The sequence below is a fragment of the Mastomys coucha genome, unplaced genomic scaffold (assembly GCF_008632895.1).
Source record: "Mastomys coucha isolate ucsf_1 unplaced genomic scaffold, UCSF_Mcou_1 pScaffold4, whole genome shotgun sequence".
Lineage (NCBI taxonomy): Eukaryota > Metazoa > Chordata > Mammalia > Rodentia > Muridae > Mastomys > Mastomys coucha.
Window position 1 is genome coordinate 35,517,272 of NW_022196910.1, and position 25,961 is coordinate 35,543,232.

At 42.6% G+C, this 25,961-nt stretch overlaps 1 protein-coding gene across 1 annotated transcript in view; it reads left to right on the forward strand.

Moving 5' to 3' along the window:
* Nucleotides 1–25,961, forward strand: part of Pawr (pro-apoptotic WT1 regulator) — an 81,672-nt gene that overhangs the window by 46,184 nt on the left and 9,527 nt on the right. The window contains exons 3-4 of the mRNA XM_031349456.1: nucleotides 6,684–6,815; nucleotides 15,014–15,048. Coding sequence (XP_031205316.1) covers nucleotides 6,684–6,815; nucleotides 15,014–15,048 — 167 coding nt within the window. The remainder of the gene's footprint in view (nucleotides 1–6,683; nucleotides 6,816–15,013; nucleotides 15,049–25,961) is intronic.

Genomic DNA, 25,961 nt, shown 5'->3' on the forward strand with positions numbered 1-25,961 from the left:
GAGTCTACAGTGGAACTGCCCGGGGTAAATACTGAAGCAGGTTCAGAAGGCCATGCTTTGTACAGAAGGCTTTGACTTTGTATTTTGAAGCCCAAGGAAAGAATTAATAAGCAAACATTTTACATTAAAGTCATTTAAATGTTTTATGCTAATATCTTAAGAAATATGAAATGAGGGACTATCCATTTATATCTATTTTTATTTATTAGGTTCCTGTTTCTTTAGGTATTGCTGAGTAGAGACTCAAGTTCTCTAGATCAACCTTGGGTCGGTTCTCTGCCTTTGGGAACATTAAATACTTTTTGACTGAGTGGGGTTAGAAACAGCGAGGGGAGGACTTGTTGGTGTGTAAACACCTAAGCTGTGGCATGTTCTCTATTCTTGGCCTGTTGAGGGGATCTCAAGGCCAGCCCTGGGGACATAGTGAGACCTTGTGAGAAAGGGTCAAACTGTTGAAAATTAAGAAATGGAAATATTGTACACTTTAGGGTTCGCATGCAGACAGTTATCTGCGTGAGTATGTGAAGGTCAGAAGCCTATGCTGGGACAGAAGTCTCCTTCTGTCAATCTCCTTATTTTTTGAGACAACCTTTAGGATTTTTGGTGAACCTAGAGTTCCATGATTTTGGTTGGAGTGTCCAGAAAGCTTGAAGGAACCTCCAACCTCCACTGCATCCTACACACACACACACACACACACACACACACATGCACACATGCACATACTGCCTCTGTCTGTCTGCCTGTCTCTCTCTCTCTTACACACACACTGTCTCCCTCTCTCTCCCTCCCCCTCCCCCCCTCTCTGTCTCTCACACACACACAGACACACACAGCAGGAGCATCAAGGGTATAGGTATGTGCCTCCACATGGGGCTTTTATGTGGGTGCTGGGAACCTGAATTCTTAGAGCCAGGTTCTACATTTTATATTCGAAACCATAGGACACACTTTCCATTCAGTGAATTAATATGAAGTCCCTGCTCTGTGAAGAACTGGACATTTGTCGAGAGATTGACAGAGAAGTAAAGGGGTGATTTCCTGTTGAAATGCACTGAACACAAGTCTAGAAGTTGAAACATAGCAGCAGGATTGCTGTTAACATGCTTCTGTGGACATGAGTGTTCTTTGGTTGGAGTCACAACACACGACAGTGTGACATTGATGGAGTACTGTGGAGTCACACTGTATGTTCCCTGGCTGCTGCTCCTTTCATCATTTGAAGGGTGCGTGTATACAGGGGTTTGAGGGGTAAGCTGGTGTTGTCTCCATTTAATAGATGAGAAAAGCTGAAGCATCAATTGGTTAGGTGTCGTGTCCAGTTTATTAGGAAGTTCAGAGTAGTGTCTAGCAAGCTAAATGCACTTTTAGGTCCTTTGCTCTCTGTGATGGCCCTGAGCCTACTCCTTTGGCAGTGCATCCATCTTTGTGGAAGTCTGAAGTTGACTTTCCAGTGTGGGTGTTAAAAGCTGTCAGAGATACATATGCAGTTTGCATGTTCCTTAGTGTCTTACTAAGATGTCCCTTTCCTTAGGGCAGCACCTACTATGCTTTCCTCTCTGCCTGTTGAAGAATTTTGGGGTTGAAAATACCCAAGGTCACTTACCTCCAAACTGGAAAGCACTGAGACAAGTCTGTCAGGTTGGAAGGTTTGCCATGGGTATTAACATGGAGCGTATGAAGTATGTAACACTGAAGAAAGAGGCTTCACCTAAAATCATCACTGTTCTAGAATCACGACTGCATTTAGTAACTTAGAAATGCCAGTGGGGTAAAAGTCAGGTGTTGCTGGAAGATGCCATTAACAAAAGCATGTTCAGTTATAATTGCATACTTAATGTCCTGCCTGTCAAGACTTGCTTCCGAGTAACTTGTCTGAACAGTGAAAAGATCTGCACTGAGCTTCCTCCACATTCCAAAACATAAGAAGGCAGTCGGGCCTGAGAGTGCTTTTCTGTGATAACCAGCCCTCGGGAGGCTGAAGCAGGAGGCTTGCTAGCCTGGGCTACAAAGCAAGATCCTGTCTCAAAAATGAGCAGACAGTAAACAAATAAACAAGCAAGCTTGCTGAAAATATGAATATGAACCATTTTCAAAGGAAAATTGCACTCCTAGCACTAATATAATTTTAATTAGTAACAGCTAATTAGAACTACTATAAATCAGTGCCTTTGAAATCTTAGGGGATGTCTTCCTGTTCCAGACCTTTAGGACTTGTTTGGAAATTCTTCCACATTTTTATTTAATTCATCTTCATCTTTCTTCCAGGATTTATCCTAAGCTTCCCACATATGCTAACCTTATTCTGTTTCTGTTTAGCTCAGAAGGGCTTGTCATTTGTAGATGATAGAGACTACTGCTAGAGCCCTTTGCCTTATGTGCCTGGATTGTCTTAAGTTAATCAATTCGGATTCGTCTTGAGAGCTTTCAAACAAGGTGTTTCTCACCTTTCTTATGTCCCTTGGGTCCCTCTGCTTACATTGTGTCCTATCAGTATTGCCACACCGGTGTGCCCCTCCCTCAGTTCTCCAACGTTAAAGCTTTCCACGTATGTTAGTGAAGTGTAGAGCTGTGTTGTTACTGTGCCGTCTTACTGTTTCTGTTCTCAGTCTGTATGTGCTGTGAGTCTATCCATGACCCAAACTTTGATATTCTTAGTTTCAATCACCAATAACCTGTAGAGCTGTAACCCTCTTTTGTAGGTACTGATATGGTCCCCATTTTACAAGGTTATAACCTAAAAAGTGTTATCCAGAATTTTCTCTGAATAATTTATACATACATTCATTGAAAGATACCAAGGCATCCAAACAGGAAAAGTACATTGGCTGGAGAAGATTTAGCAATGCATAATAAAGAATGGGACTGGAAGGGGGCTGGAGAGATGGCTCAGCGGTTAAGAGGACTGGTTGCTCTTCCAGTTGTCCTGAGTTCAATTCCCAGCAACCACATGGTGGCTCACAACCATCTATAATGGGATCTGAGCCCTCTTCTTGTGTGTCTCATATAAATAAAATATACATACTCCTAATAAAATAATTATTTAAAAAAAATCTGGAACTGGCAGGTGTTACTAGATGCCATTAACTCACAATGATAAGAACAGTATCCCTTGCATATTAATAAAGAGAGATCAGTGAAACAATAGAAAGTGAAAAACATACCCACATAAAAATATATCATAAAGACAGTGTTGTGGTTTGGGCTTGTGTGTGTGTGTGTGTGTGTGTGTGTGTGTGTGTGTGTTTTAAAGACAGGGTTTAACTATGCACCTCTGGCTGTCCTAGAACTCACTCTGTAGACCAAGCTACCTTTGAACTTGCTACAGAGATCCACCTGCCTCGGCCTCCCAAGGTCCTTGGTTTAAAGACATGTTCCCCCACACCCTTCTTGAAGATATCACTTTGAATTGGTAAATACCCTGGGTGAATTTGAAGTATGCTGGGCTCTTGTGGGCACCATTGCTCATACAGCCTGCTACCAGTATCACCACTCTGGATTAGTCGTAGCAGAACAATTTGTTATTATTGAAAAAAAGAAACCAGTACATTCCAAGCTCATATAATAAATTTAATTTATGAGTATGATAGCAAAACTTAGGAAGCATGTGACTGACTAGATCTTTAAGTTGACAGCCTTAGCATAAAACCACAAGAGAGAATGTGGGAGTTAATCACAGTGGGAAAGTAAACTGGTATAGATCTTACCATACACAAAGATTCCTGTCTTTACATTATACAAAGAGAGCCTCTTAGATGCTCAGAATGTGAATAACAAATGGAGAAGATATTGGCTAAGAAAATGAAGGTGTGTAAAGAGGTTCCTAAAGCCAATACAGTGTGAGAGAATTCTACCCTGCTGACTGAGGCTCATTAAAACAATTACTTTCCTAAAGTGTGTAGAGAAAGGTAAAATAGTACTAGTGTGTAGTAAGAAGAGTTAACAGTCATCGTTGTTGTCATCAGCTAGCCTTCTATAAAATTTGGGGGATGGAGCCGGGCGGTGGTGGTGCACGCCTTTAATCCCAGTACTTGGGAGGCAGAGGCAGGCAGATTTCTGAGTTCGAGGCCAGCCTGGTCTACAGAGTAAGTTCCAGGACAGCCAGGGCTACACAGAGAAACCCTGTCTCAGAAAAAAAAAAAAAAAGTATTGGGGGATGGAAATTGTTAACATATTTAAGAGCCATGAGAGTTACAGATATACCCAAAAATGGATAGAGAGAGCTATCTGTGTAGCTTTTAGTCACACACAGAGACAGGAGATGAAGTGTCTGTAGTCACAGTCTGTGTTTTTCAGTGGCCAGGATTTGTGCTGCAAGTGAAGAAGCCACAGAAGCACAGCGTCAAGCAGGGCTCCCATCGCCTGCTGGGAGAGAACCCTGTGGGAGAGAATTCGTGGCTGATTATTTAATAATTAGGGGAAGATGCCATCTTGTTGTCTAAAAGCTACCCAATTCAAGTTTATTATTTTTTTTTGAAACATGCAATAGAGTTTTCTTATCATAGAAAATTGTTGTTCAGAGGACTTGCTTGAGTTTCGCCCTGAAATCTGATGACAGGACACATTGACCATGGCTGAAATACTTGTCACAGAGTCATGGGACTTCAGGGGTAGAGAAGGTGGTTCAAATTCGAGTGACATTTTATAGGGTTAGGGTTAAGGTTAGGGTTAGGGTTAGGGTTAGGGTTAGGGTTAGGGTTTTTGGTGCATGGTTGTACACAGAGGCCCAGAAGAGGATTTCTTGTAGGTCCTATGTGCCATTCTGACCCCAAAGCTATCCTGGCAGCCAGCAAGCCTATAATGTAAGGTGCGTTCTCCTACAGAGATGCCATGCACGATGGAATAGGTGCCCAGGCACTGGGTAAAAAGATGGGCCTTGGGAGACCATGAAGAGTTTCAGTGCAGATTACATTACCTAGTAATGTAATTTCTCAATTTGTCTCATGTTGGTGACGCATTATTGAGCATGTACTGGATTCTTCGCTTTTGTTTTTAACTTGCTAGTGGAGGTGGGTGGGATGGGAGTGTTCTTCAGTTACTAAGAGAGGGGGTGGCACAAACGAAAAGGTAGCTGAGGTCCTGGGTCTCAGTAGATAGAAATAAACACAGATAAAAGCACATCCAGTGTTCAGAGGGCTCATGGCAACCTGCCCCTGACTCAACATTGGCTTTCTATCTGTGCACACTTGTGACATAGGAGTCTGACTTTAAGCTCCCAATGGTATATGACATATCAGTGCTCAGAGACTTTTGCTGTTTAGATCTGGGGGATGAGCCTAGTAGATGCTCACAGAGCAGAAGACCACAGTGAGACTACTTCATTCTCCCTGTATTTCTTTTTCTTTTCTTTTCTTTTCTTTTTTTTTTTTTCAAGATATGGTTTTTCTATGTAGCCCTGGCTGTCCTGGAACTTGCTTTGTAGGCCAGGCTGGCCTCAAACTCATAGAAATCCACCTGCCTCTGCCTCCTGAATGCTAGGTTTGAAGGGATGGACCAACACCATCCGGCCCTCTCCCTGGATTTCTCCCTCTTGCTCCCTAGCCTCAGCTGTTCTTTGAAGGGTTAGCATTGCTTCAGAGTACATTGCTGTTGTATCGAGAAAGTATTTAATCCTCATATTAAGGAACTTAAGTGATAAATATTCTTAACTTACAGTTGAAAAATAATCATAGATAAAATGGCGACGGTGGCTTCCTTTCTCACACTGGGGCCCTGAAGTCTTCTGAGCTGGTGTGTCACCCAGCGCTTCCAGAACCACCATGCTGGAGGACTTCGCTATCCTGAGTCTGGTTTTACTCTTGAATCTTGCTGGTTTTGTCACTAACCATGATAGTCTCTGTTGGTTTAAGAAAAGCTTTTCACCCTTAAACTCTCTAAGAGTCTTTTCCTCATTAGGACTGATGGGAAATTTTGTGTCACTTACTGAGTTTCTTTTGTTGATGATGTTTTTTCTTTACCTAGGATTTATGTTTTATTTTCTGAACTCAAGTTATCTATTTTGTTACCTAGTCTTTCCATTTTTGTTCCGTTCCTGGTTTTTTGGACTTAATTGCTATTCCCAAGCTCCTCTCCAGCCCTCCACACCTTCCCAAATTTCAGTCATGGATTGATGTTCCAAGTCCTAGAACAGCTTTCTGCTCAGACTTCTCAACTTTATTTATTGCCTGTGTTTCTTGGAGATCAGACTGTCTGCCTTTTTAAGTCCTTGCCCCGTGCACTGTGGGGCCTAAATTTTACCCCGCTTCCAGGTTAACCTGTGGGTCATAGCAGAACCCACTGGTCTCCAGGCTTAGCTGTTCACATTCATTGCTGTTATGGTAGCACAGAATCATTGTTTCTGTCACGAAAGTTCTTGCTGGCTGGTCCACTGAGCCTCAGCTCAATCAGTCCTGTGTGAGCATTCCACTGGTTTTCCATGTTGAATGAGTGATAGGGAATGAATGACCCATATCCTTGAGACTTGTCATTTGTAATTAGACCTTTGAGAAGAGATATGTTGCTCCAGGTTGGTTTTTCCGCAGAAAATTTAACTTTTAGGAATGGAATATATGTATGCTGAGAAGAACCGTTTCTGAGCACGAGCAGGTCTCTTTTAAGGCTAGCAGATGTGTTTTTACATATGGTTAAAGTATTCATCCTGTTACTTACGCGGGGAATGAGACGGAGACTGTTCTTTCTCTCAGTGCTTAGACGAGTATGAAGATGATGAAGCAGGACAGAAGGAACGGAAGCGAGAGGATGCTATCACACAGCAGAACACCATCCAGAATGAAGCTGCGACCCTCCCAGATCCAAGCACATCCTACCTGCCCCAGGTGAGCATTGAGAACCACCAGAAAGCCAGGCTGTTTAAGTTGCTCTTGATCCTCTTTCCAGTCTCATTTTGGGAGCATCAGGCTGACTCAATCATGTCCTTAGGGTTTATCCACTGGTATCCTGCTAGCCAAATCCTTACTGACTTGATCATTGTTTGGTTCTTCATCCCTAAGGAAAGACTATTGACTGGCTGGCTGGCTGGCTGGCTGACTGGTGTAGGTAACATCAGTTGTAAAAAATAACCAATAAAAATGGTAACTTTCTTGTTATACTAGAAAGTAAGAATTAGATGGTTGAGCTGAGTGTCCTGTTCTGTCCTAGGCTGACTTTTGGATCATAACTGCATGGAGAGTAAAAAGGTGGCCTGGTTTCTCCAGCCAGCTGTTGAGATGTGATATAGTATTATATATACATAGTGCAGTGCAGAGAACAGTGTCATGCACTTATGAAACAAATAACTCCATAGAATATTTTTTACATGCTTCTGAGGGGAGACTCCACTGTCCTAAATGTGTCTCCTATCTCGGGAACCAGTTATGTTAAGTGTGTTTTGAAATATTATTGGTATAAGTTGTTGCAGTCTTGATATTTTTGTGATGTTTTAAGTCTGCCTACCTACCCTTCCACTCACTTTCCCTGCTTCCCCCGCCCTCCCTCTCCTTCCTCTCTCCCCAACCCCTCTGTTTCTCTCCCCACACTTGTGTGATCCTGCCCAGGCCAGAAGACTTATAACTCACCTCAGATGCCATTCCTCAGCTAACGTCCACTTCTGTTTGAGACTGTCTTTTCAGTGTCCTGGTATTTGCCCAGTAGACTAGCTGGTCAGCCTCAGGGACCCACCTGTCTCTGCCTCCCTAGCACTGGGATTATAAGCATGCACCACCACACCCAGGTTTTTCAGTTTTGAGAACAAAGTCTTGCTACATAGCCTAGGCTGACCTTGAACTTACCATGTACCCCCAGGTTGGCCTCAAAGTCGTGATCCTCCAGTCATCACGGACTGTATCCCAAGGTCACCATGTCCTCTCAGAGTTCCAGTCTCTCCTTTCCTTCGCTTTCCTCCCCTCCTTTCTCCTCCCCTCCCCTCCATCCCCATGTAGCAAGGATGACCTTGAACCTTCGATCTTCCTTCCTCTGACAGCTGATCACTAGGTCTGCTGGCATGCCGCACCATGCCCAGCTTTTGCTGTGCTGGTAAATGGACCTAGGCCGTTAGTCTTGGTAGGCAAGCAGTTCACCAATTGAGCCACGTCTTCAGCCCCTAGGCTTGATTTTTTAAAATAATATTATTATTATATGACTCTATAAGACATTTCAGTCTTAACTGATGAAAAGATTAAATACTTACTGTCTTAGTTAGAGTTTTTATTGCTGTGAAGGGACACCATGGCCCCGGCCACTCTTATAAAGGCAAACATTTAATTGGGGCTGGCTTATAGCTTCAGAGGTTTAGTCCATTATCATCTTGGCAGAAACCATGGTGTTGTGGAGGCAGACATGGTGCTGAGGAAGGAGCTGAGAGTTCTACATCCTGATCCTAAGGCAGCAGCAGGAGACTGTGTGCCACCCTGGATGTAGCTTGAGCATAGGAGACAACACAATCCCCCACAGTGACACACTTCCTCCAGCAAGGCCACACCTACTTCAATAAGGCCACACTTCCTAATAGTGCCACAACCTATGGGCCAAGCATTCACAAATGAGTCTGTGGTAGCCATTCCTATTCAGACCACCACACATACACACCCCCACACACTCCTATTTGCTATTTTGCACCATTATGAAGGCATTTGACAGAGGAAGGCAGACTATTTTGAGGTGGTTAGGAAACACAGGTGCGGATGTCTCTCTTTTCCCCAAGGCTCAAGTTACTTGACACAGAGATTCATAGAGTGATGGGGTTCACCTTTCCCCCTCAGTCCTCCAAGTTGCTGTGACTGTGAAGGATGACCACCATGGCTCTGTGGAAAATAGAGCCCTGTTCTAATGCTAACAGCGCTGTTGTTCTCAACTGTTTGTGGCTAGTCATAATCTAAAATACCTCTGTACTTTGTTTAATAAAATTGAAATGAAGCCAGATTCCTCTTTCAATGATGACTTCCCACACGAAGTTTGGGCAGGGTTAGCTTACTGTGGGGTGATGGAGAAAATACGCCATTCTAATTGAAAGTCTAGACCTGGTTTCAGTCCTCCTGCTTCTACTCTGGACAATTTAAGAAGGAAGGCATACTAACATCACCTCAGACAGTGTAGAGACAGAGGCTGATTTCTCTCTGTAGGAAAAGGCTCTGTCTGCTGCAGTCTAGTTATTTCCACTGTGTACACGCTAACATGGACTTCTAGCTGAGATGGCCCTCACAGAGCTTGCTGCTCTGACACATCTGTCTTCATTTAACTCTTCTGAGCTCTTCCCAGGCATGCTCTTTGTTTCTTCAATTTCTGTCTGTCTGTTTGTTTTGTTAGTAATTGGGATTAAAGGTTGGTCGCTTGCTGGTGACCTTGGCTTCAAAAGTATTTTGCCAGGCTGTTTGCTTAGCCTGAGAGTGAAGCTAAGTCCTCTCCACGGGCCTCCCTAATCACCTCGTCAGAGGTGCCAGTGGGAACTGAAAATGCTCTGTCCCCATAGCTCTCTGAGCTACAGTCTTAATGTGCTGTCCCTATTACTCCTAAAGGGTAATTACAGCTCCAACATCTACAGGAGAGATGTGGGCGAGAAAAGAGCGAGAAGGGAAGAGAGTGCTTGTTTTATTTCAATAGAGAGAAAGGCCACACCTTAGCATCGCCTACAGATCTGAGCCACTCAGGGAAACAGGTCTTTTGAAACAAAGACTGCAAATGCAGTCTGGGTTTGGCTTGGCAGTGTGCTTTGTGAGTGGTTAGAATATTTTATTTCTGGTTTAAATTTTTTTTAATGTAATTCATATGATGGCAATAGAAAATGAAGATTGAAACGCTTTCTTACTTTTAGATAATGTCTTCATACAGCTTTTAGACATGGCTATGCTTGCTTTTTAAGTAAAAATTTTCTGATCAAATTAAATTTAGAAAATAATAGAACATTAAAAAGGTGCAAGATGTGGTTGATAAATTCCTTTATGGTCTGCTGTTTTCTATGAACTCTTAGATCTTAAATTAAATCTTAGATCTATGAATTAAAAAATATAATCACATGGCCCAAATTTAAAAGGCATAACAACAATGTATGGTTTAAAATTTGTCAGCTACCAAGATGCTTTCCTAGAAGCAATCAGTATTTCTTTTCTACATGTAGTTTCAGAACTAACCTACAAATGAAAGCTGTCTCTATCTGTTCATCTGTCCATCTATCCATCCATCCATCCATCCATCCATCCATCCATCCATCCATCCATCCATCCATTGGCCTCTTTTTGGATATGAAGCGTTCTTCAAAACCAGCATGCATGCTAGAGGCTTGGTCCCACAGCAGTGTTAAGTTGTGACTCTGACGTCATCAAAGGATTGTTCTGTTGGTAGATACATGATTTAATAGCATTAGTGAAACATAGTTTCTAGTCCAAAAGGAGCCATGACTTCGACTACTTTGAAGTAAGCAGCTATGCCCATGAAGCTCTGCTTCCCCACAGGCCACTAGCAATGGAGTCTGCCCACCAGGGGCCCAAACTTCTACAAGGTATGAATTTAAGTCGACTGCTTCTGGGGTTGTCAGGTATTTGTCTCATTAATCAAAGGCCACTTAACACTATTGTGCTTGCAGTATTCTGTCAGGGCTATTTGTATCACACTTTTTCAACTGATACTGTAGACAGACTTCAGCAATAGTCCATTAAGGGGCATCTGCATTATTTTTCACAGATGCAGAATATTTCATTTTTGATTACTCTGAGGTTGTTTATCTTTTTTTCTGTTAAAAACAATGCAGTATTAGCAAAGCTTGAAACCTTGAACACATTACTTTGCACAAATATGATAAAATCCTATCATTGTGCATTGTTTGGATTCTTCTGTTCTCTTCTCTTCTACTCCTCTTCCTCCTCCTCCTCCTCCTTCTTTCTCCCTCCTTCCCTCCCTCTGCCCTTCCTTCCCTCTTTTCCTCCCTCCACAGATTTTCTCTGTGTAGCCCTGGCTGTCCTGGGACTCATTCTGTAGGCTAGTCTGACCTAGAATTCAAAGATCCACTTTCCTCTGCCTCCCAAGTGCTGGGATTAGAGGTGTGGGTCAGCACCACCCAGCTTGTGTTTGGAGTTTTCATATTTCTGAAATAACCTTTGTAGATGTTATAGTGTAAACTTTTTTTGTTGTTGTTACTCAAAAATTTCAAGTCAAGAGTGGTTGCACGCGTTGGTAATCTTAGCACACTGGAGATTGAGGGCCAGTCTCCATACAGATTGTTAGAAGCCTGCCTTAAAGCAAGCTAACAAACAGTACAGCAACCCTGTTTCAGTAGCAGAGAATTTTCTTAGCATAAATTAGCCATTAATGATAATCATTAGTGGTTAAAATCTTTTACTCTCATAAGTAACAGTATGACAACTGTATGTATTAAGTCATTTGTTTTGAATTCTTTTCTTTGAATAGATTCACAGAGAAAAGCTTTTGTATTGAAAACACACACAGCATTTCCAAGATTAAAGAACCCTGCTGCATAACACCTAAGTCACTTGCAGGATTTACCTGTTTGTCCTCAGCGTCATCTCCTGAGTGGACATTAGTAATTTTTACTCCCAAACAGTCTCAGCTCACTGAAAAGTCACAAGGACACACAGCAAGCATTCTTCTTCTACTACTGTTTCTTGAATACTTTGCTGTTTTCTAAGAACAAGGTCCACTGAAAGACCATGTCACTCAGATTCAAGCCTCATTTTTTTTTTTATTCCAGTGCCCCCACCACCACCGTCGTGTGTCCCAGGGCAGAGCAGAGGACTCTAATTCAAAATCGCATGCTGCGACTGAAAACAGGGTTGCCTGGGACTCTCCCTCAGTCTGAGAGTGCTCGGTAGCCTTTTCCTGACCGTTCCCATTCCTAACCCGTTTGAAGATTTTAAAAGTGAATTGATGACATGACCAACATTTTGGGTTTGCCCTGTTTAGGAAGCTCGAGCATGTAAAAAAAGCCAAGAACGTCTCCACTAAAACTACTGGTAGCGAGTAGGGCTGAACTTGATCCTGGTTTTGGAAGTCCCAAGAACTATGTAATGAAATCCTTTGGAAATCCCAGGTCTCTTACACAACAGATCTCAAGTCTACTTTTCCTGACGTAATCTCCCCTGCAAGGGTATAGTGTACAGTGCTTCACGGAGGGGGAGATATCTGTGCAGTGCTGCAAAGATGTTGGCAAAGCACAAACCGTTTGTGTAAGTTAAAACCCTTGCTTTTTTGGAACGTAAACGGTCAGTTAAAGAAATCTCATGAACACGGCCCTCAGAAGCAGAGGCGGTTGAGGTCCCATGGTATGTAAGCAGATGGGAATAAATGTGATCAGAGACATACAAGCCCAGGAAGGTTAGTTCACATATAGAGTATGCTTGTCAAGTTTAGCAGTAGTCACTAGTAGTTATTAACTGAGGTCCCTCATTATAAAGTGAGTTGGCGCCTCTACTTGGGAATCTTTTATGGTCATGGTCATGGCATTTCTAGTTAGGAATTGGAAGGAAGGAGTTTATATTTATGTAGAATCCCAATCTTATGTGGAGGAACCATGAACCTCCCCCCACAACCCCCTTATAAAAGAATGGTGTTGTGCTCACATGCGTAGCTAGAGTTTGCAAATCTGTTCTTTCCTGGGTTGTTTCCCCTTAGGAGATAAGCATGCTTTTATAAATAGTCTATTTTACTTAATTACTTCATAAAAGCAAAGGCTGGCCTTCATTTTAGACGATGCTTTTTTAATAACAGAGGGAAAAGGAATGTCCTAAACACTTGTTGGCCAAGGTTTTGCTGTTCTCTCTGCATAAACAGCAGTGACACCAAGGCAAGGCAAGTTGACGTTGCATTAGCCACCACAGGGGACGTCTGCAGAAGCAGCTCCGAGTTCTGTTCCTGGGCTCAGGCCCTCCCAGACACTCCAAGGTCATGCCACCTGCTTATTTTTACCCCTAGTAACTTCCTAAGGGCTTGGGGTCTTATTGTTACAGTTGGTTCTATTTTTCTTTCCTGTCATCATCAGCTTGCTAGGAAAGTGATTCCTCTAGATTCGGGGAGCAGGGACAAGCTTAAGAAACAAGGGTTCCTCCAACTCCTATGCCATCAAGGAGAAAGATGAACTGGGGTGTGTGGCCAAGTCTAACCGATGATTTCCCAGCTGCTGCCTAATAAACTGTGTGCCCTTTGAGACGGTTCTACTGGGGGGAAAAAGAAGAAGAAAAAAGAAGGAGTAAAAAAATGAGACAGTGAGATAAGGCCTTATCTTTCGGTAGTTTATGATGTTTTCATGAGAATTTATTGGGAGTAGTTAGTGCATATGGGAGAAGTTGATATGAATTTTATAGCCCACCAACTTTATACATTGTGTGAGTTGCTCTGTTCACTTCTGTCATGTAATCCCACAATACAATGGGCGTTGCTGCAGCTTCCTGTTAGGGCACTGCGAGAAACCTGAGCCTAGAGTCTCGACCGCACAGTGGCCCGTCTTGTTGGGAGGTTGGAAGGTGGCTTAGCTCTTCCTCCTGACGGTGGGCTGGACTGTCGCCCAGGTCGCTATGCTGGGTCATTAGTCACAGTCAGTCTTCAGTGTTTGCTGTAGAAGTGAGCTCATTCTTTTATTTTAACTGACCAGGATTCTTGAATTATATAATCTCCCTTAGACTTAGCACTGTTATCAGATTTAAAGGGGCCCATCACTTAAGTTTGATGTATTTGCGGCCCAGACTTATCACAGTTCCTGCCTACTTATTTGCACGGTAATTGTCCACCTTAGTAGTTAATATTAACCTTCAGAAATCTGTCTCCTCTTTTTTATTTTTTGCAGCTGAGGGTCATTGTAGTATGTACTTTTCTTATGCCTTATTTTTTAGCTATAGCCTTTAAAAATAGTTAATTTCTGCTGGGCGGTGGTGGCCAATGCCTTTAATCCCAGCACTTCAGAGGCAGAGGCAAGTAGATTTCTGAATTCGAGGCCAGCCTGGTCTACAGAGTGAGTTCCAGGACAGCCAGGGCTACACAGAGAAACCCTGTCTAAAAAAAGGAAAAAATTAATTTCTGTGTGTATGCTGTGCATTATAGTTTTTTTTTAATTTTTAATTTTATTTATGTATGTGTATGTGTGCATTTAAGTGCCAACTGAGGCCAGAAAAAGGCGTCCACTCCCCAGGAACTGGGATTATATGGATAGTTGTGAGCTGCCGTTTGGGTGCTGGGATTTGGACTCCGGACCTGCAGGAGTAGCCAGTGCTCTGAACTGAGCCACCTTTCCAGCCCCACTGTTAGTTCATTTTTGGTTTTTTTTTTTTTTTTTTGAAGCAGGCTCTCTTCATGTAATCTTGCCTGGTTTCAAACTCACAGAGATCCTCCTGACTCAGCCTTCTGATGCTGAGGTTACAGGTGTGTACCACCAGGACAGTCCCTTTTGTGTGTGTGTGTGTGGGGGGGTGTTTTGGTTTTGTTCCATTTTGTTTTGCTTTAATGAGAACATAATAAAAGACAGAGAGATAGTGTTAAGCCTGTAATGAGTGTCAGGTTGGAGAGGTGCCTAAGAAGCTGACAGAGTGCTTGCCTAACATTCTCCAGTCCCTGAGATCTGTCCCCTGCCAGAATCAGGGTTTATATGGTGGTGCGCATAAATAATCCCAACACTCAGAGGTGGACACAGAAAGACCAGTAGATCAAGGCCTTGCAAGTGCAAGGTCCCTAGGTGATCCCAAGCCAGCCTTGTAGATGTGAAACTCTTAACTGAAAAAGGGAGGGAGGGAGGAAGGGAGGAAGAAAGATAGGTAGGTAATGTGTTTTTTGAATGCTTTTCTAGGCTTCTGGCTAGAGGGATGGCTCAGCCATTAAGGGCTAAGCTCATAACCAAAATATTTCAGCATTAAACTTTAAAATACGGTTGGTTTGGGCTGAAAAGCCAGATACAGGTTCTTTTGTTTCCTTGGGGATGTTCCCTGCTAAGAGCAAGCACAGTTGCTCCCCGTAGCTCCCGGGCAGGCCCTGTTCTGCCTCCCTGCAGGCTGTAGCTGTGTACTGACACGCATGCACAGCTGATGTCTCCTGTTTTGCCTTACAGGACCCATCGAGAACAGTTCCAGGCAGATACAAAAGGTAAGAATCTTTGTGTTGTAACTTGCAGGCTCGAGGATAGTGCCTGTCCCAAGCGGACTTAACTAGCTAGAGCTGCTTCATGTCATTTGTCAAAAGCAAAAAAAAAACCTTCAAAACCTTAGTATTGCATTCTTAAAAAAGAAATTCCTGGGACTGGAGAGATGGCCCAGCAGTTAGAACACTGGCTGCTTTTCCAGATATCCTGAGTTCAATTCCCACCATGGTGGCTCATAACGGTCTCTGACTCTAGTCCCATTTGACTGTACTCCTGTGGGATCTTCTGGTGTGCATATATGCAGACAGAACATCCATATGTATAAAATACATACTTACATAAATCTTAAAAAAAAAAAACTTTAAAAAAAAAAAAAGAAAGAAAAGAGAAAGAAATTCCCTCGTAGACAGAGTTGCAGCGCCTGTCAGCCACAGCTTGTTTCTGCCCAGGATGTCCTGGAACTGTATGTAGACCAGGCTTGCCTTGAACTCACTGAAATCTGCCTGCCTCTGCCTCCCAAGTTCTAGGATTAAAGTCGTGTCGCACCATAGCCCTGTGACATATTTTCAAATAAAAAAAAAAATTGCCATTGGTTTTTTGTTGTTTGGAAAACAAAGATAAAATTTGATAATCTATCAACTATGTTAAACTTAATTCTAGTCAAAATTTAAATTATAAACCACAATTTATATTTGTGTTTTTTGAATTGAATTAAAGGAGGGAACACTTATGGTTTGTATGTTTAATTTTGTTTTGAAATACATTTTCACCAGGGGGGCTAGAGAGACGGCCCAGCAGTTTAGAATGAGGATTGCTTTTACAGAGGGTTAGAGTTGAATTCCTAGCACCCCGTCAGGCAGCTCCCAACTGCTGCTGGCTCCCTCACCCTCTGTGGTCACTGCACTTAGGCCTGTGTGCACATGCACAACACACATACATACACACAACAGTAACAAAAATTAACTGTCCTCCTCTCCAAAGCTGTTACAAAGTTGCCATTTTGTCAAAATTAATAAGAAGCTGTTTCCCATGGTGTGTGTTTTTTATTTTTTAAAAGAATTATTTATTTATTTATTTATTTATTTATTTATTTATTTAATGCATATGAGTACACCACCATTGCTCTCTTCAGACACACCAGAAGAGAGCACCAGACCCCATTACAGATGTTTGTGAGCCACGATGTGGTTGCTAAGAATTGAACTCAGGTCCTCTGGAAGAGCAGTGGGTGTTCTTAACCCACTGAGCTATCTCTCCAGCCCGTGTTATTTTTATTTTTAAAGTCTAAAAACCATTGTTTTCTTTGTGATATGTTCCTCTGCTTGCTTACACAGTTATTTTTGTAGCCAAGAGCAGAAGTCTCATTACTGTTCAGCTTTCAAAAATGTAGTCCTGTTTATTATTACTAAGCACACTTTTCAATAGCCAAAGCACCTGAGCGGACCAGGGAAATGGTGAATTTGAGGCTAGCCTAAGCTAATAGGGAAACCCTGCTTAAATGAGTAAATACTGAAATTTAAATTAGTAATAGTTCTTTTATTGACTTGTAATGACTCTATTTTAATGTAGTCTAAGAAGCTCCATACCAAGCCAAGACTCATATCTGAAATGATCCATTCTTTATCTCCCGGGGTTATCTTTCACAGTCTGTCAACAGTTCATTACTCTCCCTAATCTGTCAGCAAGTTGTAGCAATGATCAGAGAACTGGTGTTTCTTGACAAGGGTGTCTCTTGACAAATGGGGATGACAGAAATGAGGAATGGCCTAAGAGATAAAACATTGGTATCACACGTCAGACATGACTTTCTATAAACTAAATGACTTGTACAGACACACTGATGGCAATAACTCTGAAAAGTCTCTAGGGGTTTCAAGTCTCTGGCCCCGTGTGCACTTCTCTCTCACTAATTACAAATGTCAAGAATGCAGGGTTTTAGCTCTGTGAAGCACCAGGCTGGCCATGCACCGCTTCTACAGTTCAGGGAACCCTTGTTCCTCTAAAAAGCCCCACACATACTACTTTTGATTTTTAATTCCATCCATTTGGAGATGAGCACTGTGACATTTCTGATACTCAGTTTAGGAAAGATGGATCCCCAGCAAGCATTTTCTTTTCCTGGTATGGAATTCTGTCAGTGAGTGGAGTGTTTACTTGGTGAGGTTTCCAGTACATTGGTTAAACTTTGGAGAAAGAGAAGCTAAGTCTGGAAGGACTTGGAGAGGGTGGGAGAGTTGGTTATCCTTCCACCATTATTTGGGTTCCAAGGTTTAAAGTCAGGTGGCTAGGCACGTGCAGCATCACAGTATGAGCTACTTTGCAGAATGATTTCCCTTCCACCTTTCATGGGACACCAAGATGAAACTCCACTTGCAGGCATGTATAATGAGAGGGTTTGCCTACTGAGCCATCCTATAGGCCCTCTTTTCCTGCCTTTTAAAGCAGTGTGTATTTCTTAATGAAAATGTGACAAGTGCAGAAAATTGGTATTAATAAAACATAATCCTATCATCTAAACCAAATACTACTGCTATCATTTTTATTGCTGATTCATTTTATAAATGGCTTTTCATCTCGTACAGATGGCTATAGATGTGCTGTTAGTTATACATCCCCTCAGCTCCTCGGTGTAGCATGAGTGTCTGCAACTTAATTTTCAGTCCGATAAACTATGGCTGCTCTCAGGTGCATCATCTCTGTCTCTTCAACACACCCAGCACAGGAGTACACAGAACACCCCACTGCCTCTGGTTTGGGAAGCCACAGTTGCTTTTTTAACTTGAGGAAAGTGTGACCAGGATTGTTCTTAAAGGCCACCATTCTCTTTAGAGTCAGCCCCTCTGATGTAAGTTAAAGCCTGCTGTGGAGAGGAAATTCATCCTATTGATACATTAGAAGGCAAACTTAGCCTTCCTCAGAATTCATATTCTATGTGCCTATAAAGTGGCCCCCACTTTCCGTTACAGAGGAACATACAGAGCACAGTCAGGTAGATACTGCCTACTTCTGTCAGCCAGCTCAGTGTGAACAGCAGCTTGCTTTCCCTGTGGGTGGTGTAGCTTCCATTCCTCCTCTTCCTCCTCCTCCTCATACTCCACAGTGAATCATGAGCTACATGTAATTCTTGTAATTTCAGCTTCCATAAACATTCGTCACCGTTCTATAATAAAATGCCATATTGATGTATTTCTTGAATCTTTAGCATATTTAGCACTGTTGTAATGTTTCTCTTCGGTTCTTTTCCCCACATTTAATATGTTCCTGAAAGTGGTTTTTGAGATTATGTCCTGAGCTCCATTTTCTCTATAATCCTTCTGTTTGTGTTGAATGGTTTTGTATCATGCGCTGGTTTCCACAATCATACACTGTAGTCTAGGAGGTTTACCTCTGGGCGCATGCCTTAATAAACTAAATCTATGCCTTTGTTTGTGTGGGAAGACTTCTATATAAATGCATTTGATTTGAGATACTCTGAGCAAACCCCTCACCACCACCACCCCTTTTTTTTTTTTTTTTTTTTTTTTTGGTTTTTCAAGACAGGGTTTCTCTGTGTAACCCTGGCTGTCTTGGAACTCACTCTGGAGACCAAGCTGGTCTCGAACTCAGAAATCTGCCTGCCTCTGCCTTCCAAGTGCTGGGATTAAAGGTGTGTGTCACCAGTGCCCAGCTAACCCCCCCTTTTTTAAGATTTAAAATTATTATTTTGTGTATGCCTGTGCACACGTACGACCACATGCACTCCTGGTGCCAGCAAAGGTCAGGAGAGGGCATGTGACCCCACAGAACTGGAGTTGGATGATTGTGAGCCACCATGTGGATGCTGGGAGCCAAATCTGGGTCCCCTACAAGAGAAACAAGTGCTCTTAACCACTGAGCTGGTCGCCCCGCCTGGGGACAAATACTCTTAAATGTATACATTTCAGAGTATAGAAGAGATGCGGGGATAAGTCGATCTTAGTGGTGTCCTGTTAGCTCACCTCCCCCTCCCTGCACCATCAGTCACCGTGTAAGCAGGGGATAGAAGAAGCTGGGCAGGGACGAGCTAAGAAAACCTTTGAATGAAAAAAATGATATGGAGAGACAATCAGTCTTTTGAGATGGGGCTGTGGTCCTTTAGAGAAAAGCGATTCCTTTTTAAGATCCTCCCTGTGGGGCTGGAGAGATAGCTCGGTGGTTAAGAGCACTGACTGCTCTTCCTTAGGACCCAGGCTCAATTCCCAGCATCTAAATGTCTGTAACTGCAGTTCCAGGGGATCCAACACCCTCACACAGACAGAGAAGCAGGTAAAAACACCAAGACACATAAAATAAAAATGAATTGTAAAAAGTCGTCCCTGTTTCTTACGGTAAGTATGTGTCTCAGTTTTAATAAAGAGCTTGGTGCTGGTTTTGAATTTGAATTGTGTATGCTTGTATTTAAAAGAAGGGGAGGAGTTCATACAGCAGGTTGTGGAGCACAGCAGGGTCATGAAAGGCTAGGAGTGTGGAGGCCAGTCCTGTACTTACTGGCTACTTAGGAAGGTCATGATCTGTCTAACACCTCTGAATGTTTGATACCCATTGTTTCAAGGATTTTACCCATGAGTCTTGTATTTCATCTCATTGCTGAGCTTTAAAATGTCTGTATTAGTGGGAAATTCCTCTGACTATAATCTCTTAATGCTGCCAATCTCATTCTTATGATAGCTTTAGAATAACGGTGTTATTTTCCTGAACACAGCAGCGCCCTCTCGTCTTTCCACAGATGTGAAAATTCCCAGAAGGGAAGAAACTTCCAGTAAAGGGTGGTATTTATCTACAATAATATTGCTTTTTTATTTTCCCTTTACTGACCATCATACTTAATATCTCTGTGGCCAAGAGCAGACAGTTTTCTCGTTGGATCTTAGGTTTATGTTAACATTCCTAACTAGAACATCACAAACTTTTTGGAGTTCATGAAACAGTTTTTTATTCTGGATACTTTCCATTGTGCATATCCGGCCTACAGTAGGTTGGAAAGAATTCTGTTTTAGGATAAAGAGCTAAATTTGGCAACAAAATCAAGTAACATGGCCCTGCATGATCATGGCGACCTCTCTTTCTCATCTAGTATGTATGGGGGCCGAAGGGCTGATTTAATTTTCAGTAATCACTCTTTGTCTTCACATAGGGTTTTATTTATGTATTGACATTCCTAACATTGAAGGGTCTTACAGCTTAATCAGTGAAACTTCTTGGTTTTGTTGTTTTTAATTGATGTTTATTTGTTCATATTTATAGGGTCATGTAATAATTCACTGCGTGTGTATAGTGTAATGATCAAATCAGAGCCATTAGAGTATCCATCTCTTATGTTTATCATCTGCCTGCTTAGGAATCTCTGCACTCATACTGAAGTATATCATAAACCATTGTGGACTAAATTCCCACACTGTGATCAGGAACGCCATAGCAAATGTACCTTGTGCGACTATATTTGTATACACATTATGCAACCTTCCTATCCCTTCCCCTTCCTAGAGGCTAGCGATCACTGATCCTGTCATCACTGAGATCAACCTGTGTACCAGCTTACCGTGCCTTTTACCTAATGTATCTTTCATTTCTCCACAAGGGACACGAGTTTGTTCTTACACTGAGTAGTACACTTTTTAAAAAAATTTTTTATGTTATTTAATGTATATGAGTACACTGTAGCTGTCTTCAGACACACGAGAAGAGAGCATCGGGTCCCATTACAGATGGTTGTGAGCCACCATGTAGTTGCTGGGAATTGAACTCAGGACCTCTGGAAGAGCAGCTGGTGCTCTTAACCACTGTGCCATCTCTCCAGCCCCAAGTAGAATAGTATATTCTTAGGTGCCTATTATGCATTTTTTTCTTTTTCTTTTTTTATTGATCAAAGCTCTTTGATAGTTTCATGCATATATATAGTTCATTTTGTTTATGCCCATGCTTGCCTCTTTGTCTCTAGTTCCCTTTTTGTTCCGTCCTTTATCTCACTCATCCTTTTTCCACACTTACGCCTTTCTTCTGTCTTGTGACTCCTTTGTTGATTGAATAATATCATGACTCCACTTCTGCTTGTTTCTTATTTCTGTTGGGTTTTTCATTGATGTCATGGATATGTCCTTCATTTATTCAGTTATTTGTTACTTACACTCTGTTGTATCTCACTTGATTTCCTTGGGATCATTATTTTGAATTCCTTTTCAAGAACTTAGTAGATTTCTTTCATGTTGAGATTTTCTTCTGGAACAGTGGTTTTCAACCTTCCTACTGCTGCAACACTTTGATACAGTTCCTCATGTTGTGGTGACCAACCACCACCACCACCACCACCACCACACAAACACACACAAACACACAACCATAAAATTATTTCTTTGCTACTCCAGAACTGTAATTTTGCTACTATTATCAATCATAATGTAAATGTCTGATAGTAAGATATCTGAAATGTAACTCCTGAAAGGGTCATTCGACCTCAAAGGATTATGGCCCACAGGTTGAGAACTGCTGTTCTAGGCTTATTCAGTTGTTCTATCAGATACATGTTTCCTTGTAACCATTAGCTATTCAACCCAGACTCTTAGTTCTCCAAAATAACAACTCTGAGACTGAATTAGTTCATGAATAAATGCCTAGGCCCTGAGCTTGGGCTTGTTCCCCAGCCAACTCATAACTTATTTAATCCATTTATTCTATGAGTGCCACATGGCTGGTTTCCTCTTCTCGGTCTCCATCAGCATTTGAGGTGAATCTATTTCTACACCCCACTCAATCCCAGAATCCTCTCTCCCTGCTGGAACTCCCACCTCTTTGTTCCTGCTTAAGCTAATAGGCCGACAGCTTGATTGACAGGTGATGCTTCCACACAGTGTACAAGATTCTCTCTATACTCCACGTTTTTTTGTGCCTCCCATGATCCTATGTTGCCTGTGCAGCTGCTATGCTGTCTCCTTTCAATTTTATGTAGTAAGTTTTCCAGAGGAAGATGTTTTCCTTTATATGAATTTAGGGGTCATTTTTAGAGAGATGCCTTGGCTTTGGTCATCAGTGTAGCCTCCATATGATTGGTTTTCTGTTATAGTCATCATTGCCTGGGCTGTCTAAGCTGCAGGCATTTGTACAGGCAGTAGTGGTGGACACAGACACCAGGAGTGTGGGACCACGGGCCCTACTGAAAGGCAAATCCTAATGCAGTGGGCCAGCTGCAAGGTTAGAGTGCTGTTTGCAGAGAGGCATGCAAAAGTGAGTGTTGACAATAGTGGCTGTAGCCATGATGCTAAGGAAGATGGTGACAGAGGGACCCATCCCTCTGTTGTTGCAGAAGTAAATTCTGATGGCACCAAGCTCTTGGTCTCTGTAGTCTATAACACTTCAGGATGCTGAGCAGCAAGGATCAAGAGTATCGGTGATTCCCCCCTCACAGTGAGCAGAGACACCTTGGTGGTGGTGGTCTTATACTGGTCAGGAGCAGAGCTGATGGTTGGCCGTCCTTTGTTCTTTCTAGCTTGAAGCCTTGCTTGTTCACCAAAGCTGCCTTATGCCTAAGACAACTAAAAATCAAATCCAGGCAGTGAGTGCAGCACGGGAGGAGGAAGATAGACAGACCTATATTCTTCCACGCCACTTGGTGTGGTCGGCAGACTTGCCCTCCACCCCTCAGGTCAGGGTGGAGCAGCCTACCACCACAGCGCAGCACAGGAGGAGGAAAACAGATCTGCAGACAGTCATGCCACTCACAGACCTGCCCTCTGATGCACACCACGGGTGGGCTGTAGGCACCCACTTGTCAGAGCATGTCACCCAGGGGCCTGTCACCCAGGGGCCTGTCAACCACGTGGCCAGTGTGCAGCAGGAGCTACCACAATGTGAGAGTGTGTGGTGGACAGATGGAGAAGAAAGAGAAATGAAGCATTTTGGGCATTATGAAGAGAGGTGGAACTGGAGATTCAAGGGTGGAGAGGAGTAGCCTGTTGTGAGTGGCCAGCCCTGCCACCTGGTGAGGTCCCTATTGTAGCCAATTCGTAGTATAAACAAATTAAACTAATCCCCGACTAGTTTACAAATAAATGAGACTATGATTATTTTATTTGGCTTTGACAATTACTGGGGGGTCACCCCTAATCTACTCTTTTAACTGCAGGCCAGTCTACCTCCCCAGCAGTGTGCCCCTGATACTTGCTGTCTCTCCTGGCTGTGTGCTCAGTCCATCTCTCCTCAGGGAAGCTTCTCCTCCATTTTCTTTCTCTTTCTCTTGTCCCTCCTCCTCCCACCAGGCCTCCAGACCCACCTACCTCTAATCCCTCCAGTAACTGGCCGTAGCCAATTTTATTTAACCAATAGTTTTAAAGCAAGGAACAAGGTTTGCACAACAAAAGCTTTTAAATGGGAGAAGTTACTCCTCCTAGACCTTGAGGTATAGAATTTAGCATTCCAATAGATAGCAATAGACCAAACCACAACCTGTCCCAGCCCTAGCTACCACTGAGAGCTGCGGCTGGGTCTGTGGCTATGCAGCTCCAGGGGTCATCAGCATTGATGTCTGTGACCCTTATTACTACTAGAGTACATGGGACATCCCTGGTCAAGGCAGCTGCCATGGACCACATGGATGTCCAGGGGCTGTGCAGAACTGCACCTTGAGGCTAGAGTAAAGGACCACGGAGTTACTCCTGGCTTGGGGTGGGCGTCACATTTATAGTGTACTCTCTACGTTATGTGATGCCATCCTAGGTCTCCATCTTGTCTCTCACTGAGTTCCTGCCCTGTCCTCTGTCACTCTCCCTGATTTCCCTGTGAGGACAGTGCTAGCCGCCTTTGTTTGACAGTCTTCCTTCCCTTTCCAACACATTCTTTGAAGCTTGTTCTTTGAACGAATGAAACCACTAAGAGACATCCATATTTTAGTGTTTTAAGTTATCATTTCTACCTGATGTCTGTGGTCGCTACAGAGAATGTGGAGTTTTAAAGTGTCTAAAGGGCACCGCTTTTCTGTATTGTGGAGAGACTTCGTGGATGCAGCCCTGTCTTCCTGTCTCGGCGTTCTTTGTCCTTCCATCTCTGCATTCGGCATATTGATTAGTAATCGACTCTCTTAGAATTTATTTACTTTCTTTTTTATCTCTTGTGCTCGGAAAAAGTAGCCAGCAACTGTTAGATACCTGAGAAGCACGCTAAGCTCAGCACGTTCAGAAGTGTTTAAACTGTAGCTGTCAGTAGTAAACATGCATGTTTACTCTTGCTGAAGCAAACCAGGGCCTCGGGCTACAACTGCTTTATTATTCATTTTTCATCTCATTATCTCACCTGGTTCTGCAACCCTCACTGAGCTGAACTGAAGTCTGTTCATTGTAGCACCACCACCACCACCGTATCCTCCTTGGATAATTACAGCAGCCTAACCTAAATGCTGGCCAGCCACTGTGCTATCTTTCTGCTGCTCTGTAGTGTGTCTGTAAAAGGAATTCTATCCCCTTTCCTGCTTTAATGGCTTCCCATTTCCCTTACTTGTTTTAGAGTGCTAGACATGGAACTTAGGACCATACACGGATGATGCAAAGGCTCTACAGTTATACTAAGTTCCCAGCTCCTTTTAGGTTCAGTTAGGTTTGGTTTTTTTTGCTTTTTTTTTGTTTTTCCTCTAGAAAGGGTTTCTGTGTAGCCCTGGCTGTCCTGGACCTTGCTCTGTAGACCAGGCTGGCTTCTAATTCGCAGAGATCCACCTGCCTCTCCTCCTGAGTGATGGGATTAAAGTTGTGCCACCAGTTGCTGGTCTTCCTGTTAGCTTTACTTGACTCTAAGCTAGTGATTTCCCAAGTGAAGGTTTGGGTATAAAATTATCTGTCAGGGTGCAGGAGTTCATTATTACAATCTCCCATTTACTTTCAATAAATTTGTTGGTTTGTTTATTGCTTTGAGATGATGTTTCCCTGTGTTGGTTAGGCTGGCTTCAAACTCCAGGGCCCAAATAGGTCCTCCTATCTCAGCCTCCTGGAAGAGCCAGGATTACAAGCGCCCAGCCCCTCTTGTCCCCTCTTAATTATGTTTACCTTTTGGTCTGTGGGTGGGGGTGGGGAGCAGACAGGGCTGTTGACCAGCCAGCCCTGTGTGTGCTCATTTACGGATTCCTTCGTGAATGCCTTGTCCAGTGGTCACTTGACACTGAAGGTGTCCAGAAAGCAATATTCTTTGTCCACTCTGTCCCTGACACACAGCATTGAAATTAATACTGTTTAATGGGTTTATAAATTATCTAGTTTAACTAACGATCACAAAATAGGTAAAGTTCAAAGTTAGGAACTTTACGGGGAAAACTCGACCAAATTCATAAGTGCAAAAATGATCACGTGGTTATTCATCGGGTAAAATATACAAAGTGAAATCTGTTCCCATAAACTAAACATGATTTTGAGATCTTAAGTAAGCTTCTTAGACATCTTCCAGATCTTACATTTCTCTGGTAGCCATTGAAAGCAAATATACAAATCGATCCTTCCCTGAATTTCTGTATTATGAGGTATTAAAATAAATCTTCAGAAAGAATGAAGCATATGCAATATTCTTAAAAGATTTTTAAAGTTGAAATAGTCATTTCCTGTAAGGATGAATATTGTAGCACAAATAAGTAAAACAATTTAGGAGTTTTTCCAATCCTTTGTATATTATATTTTGGCAAGCACAGTTAATACTTACTACTTTATATGATGATCATAAATCCCACAAAATGGCAGGTAAACGAACACACATTCCAAGATAGGTTTGCAGCTAAAACATGGGAGATTTTTGAGTTTGGATGAGTTTGAATTCTTCTGTAGAATAGCTTTCAGGTTTCTTGCTTGCTTTTCTATCCCCTTATCTTATCTTCTGTTTGCGTTTATGTTTAAGCCTCCTGGGGCTGCTCTGCTGCTCTCGGCACTCTGACTCCTAT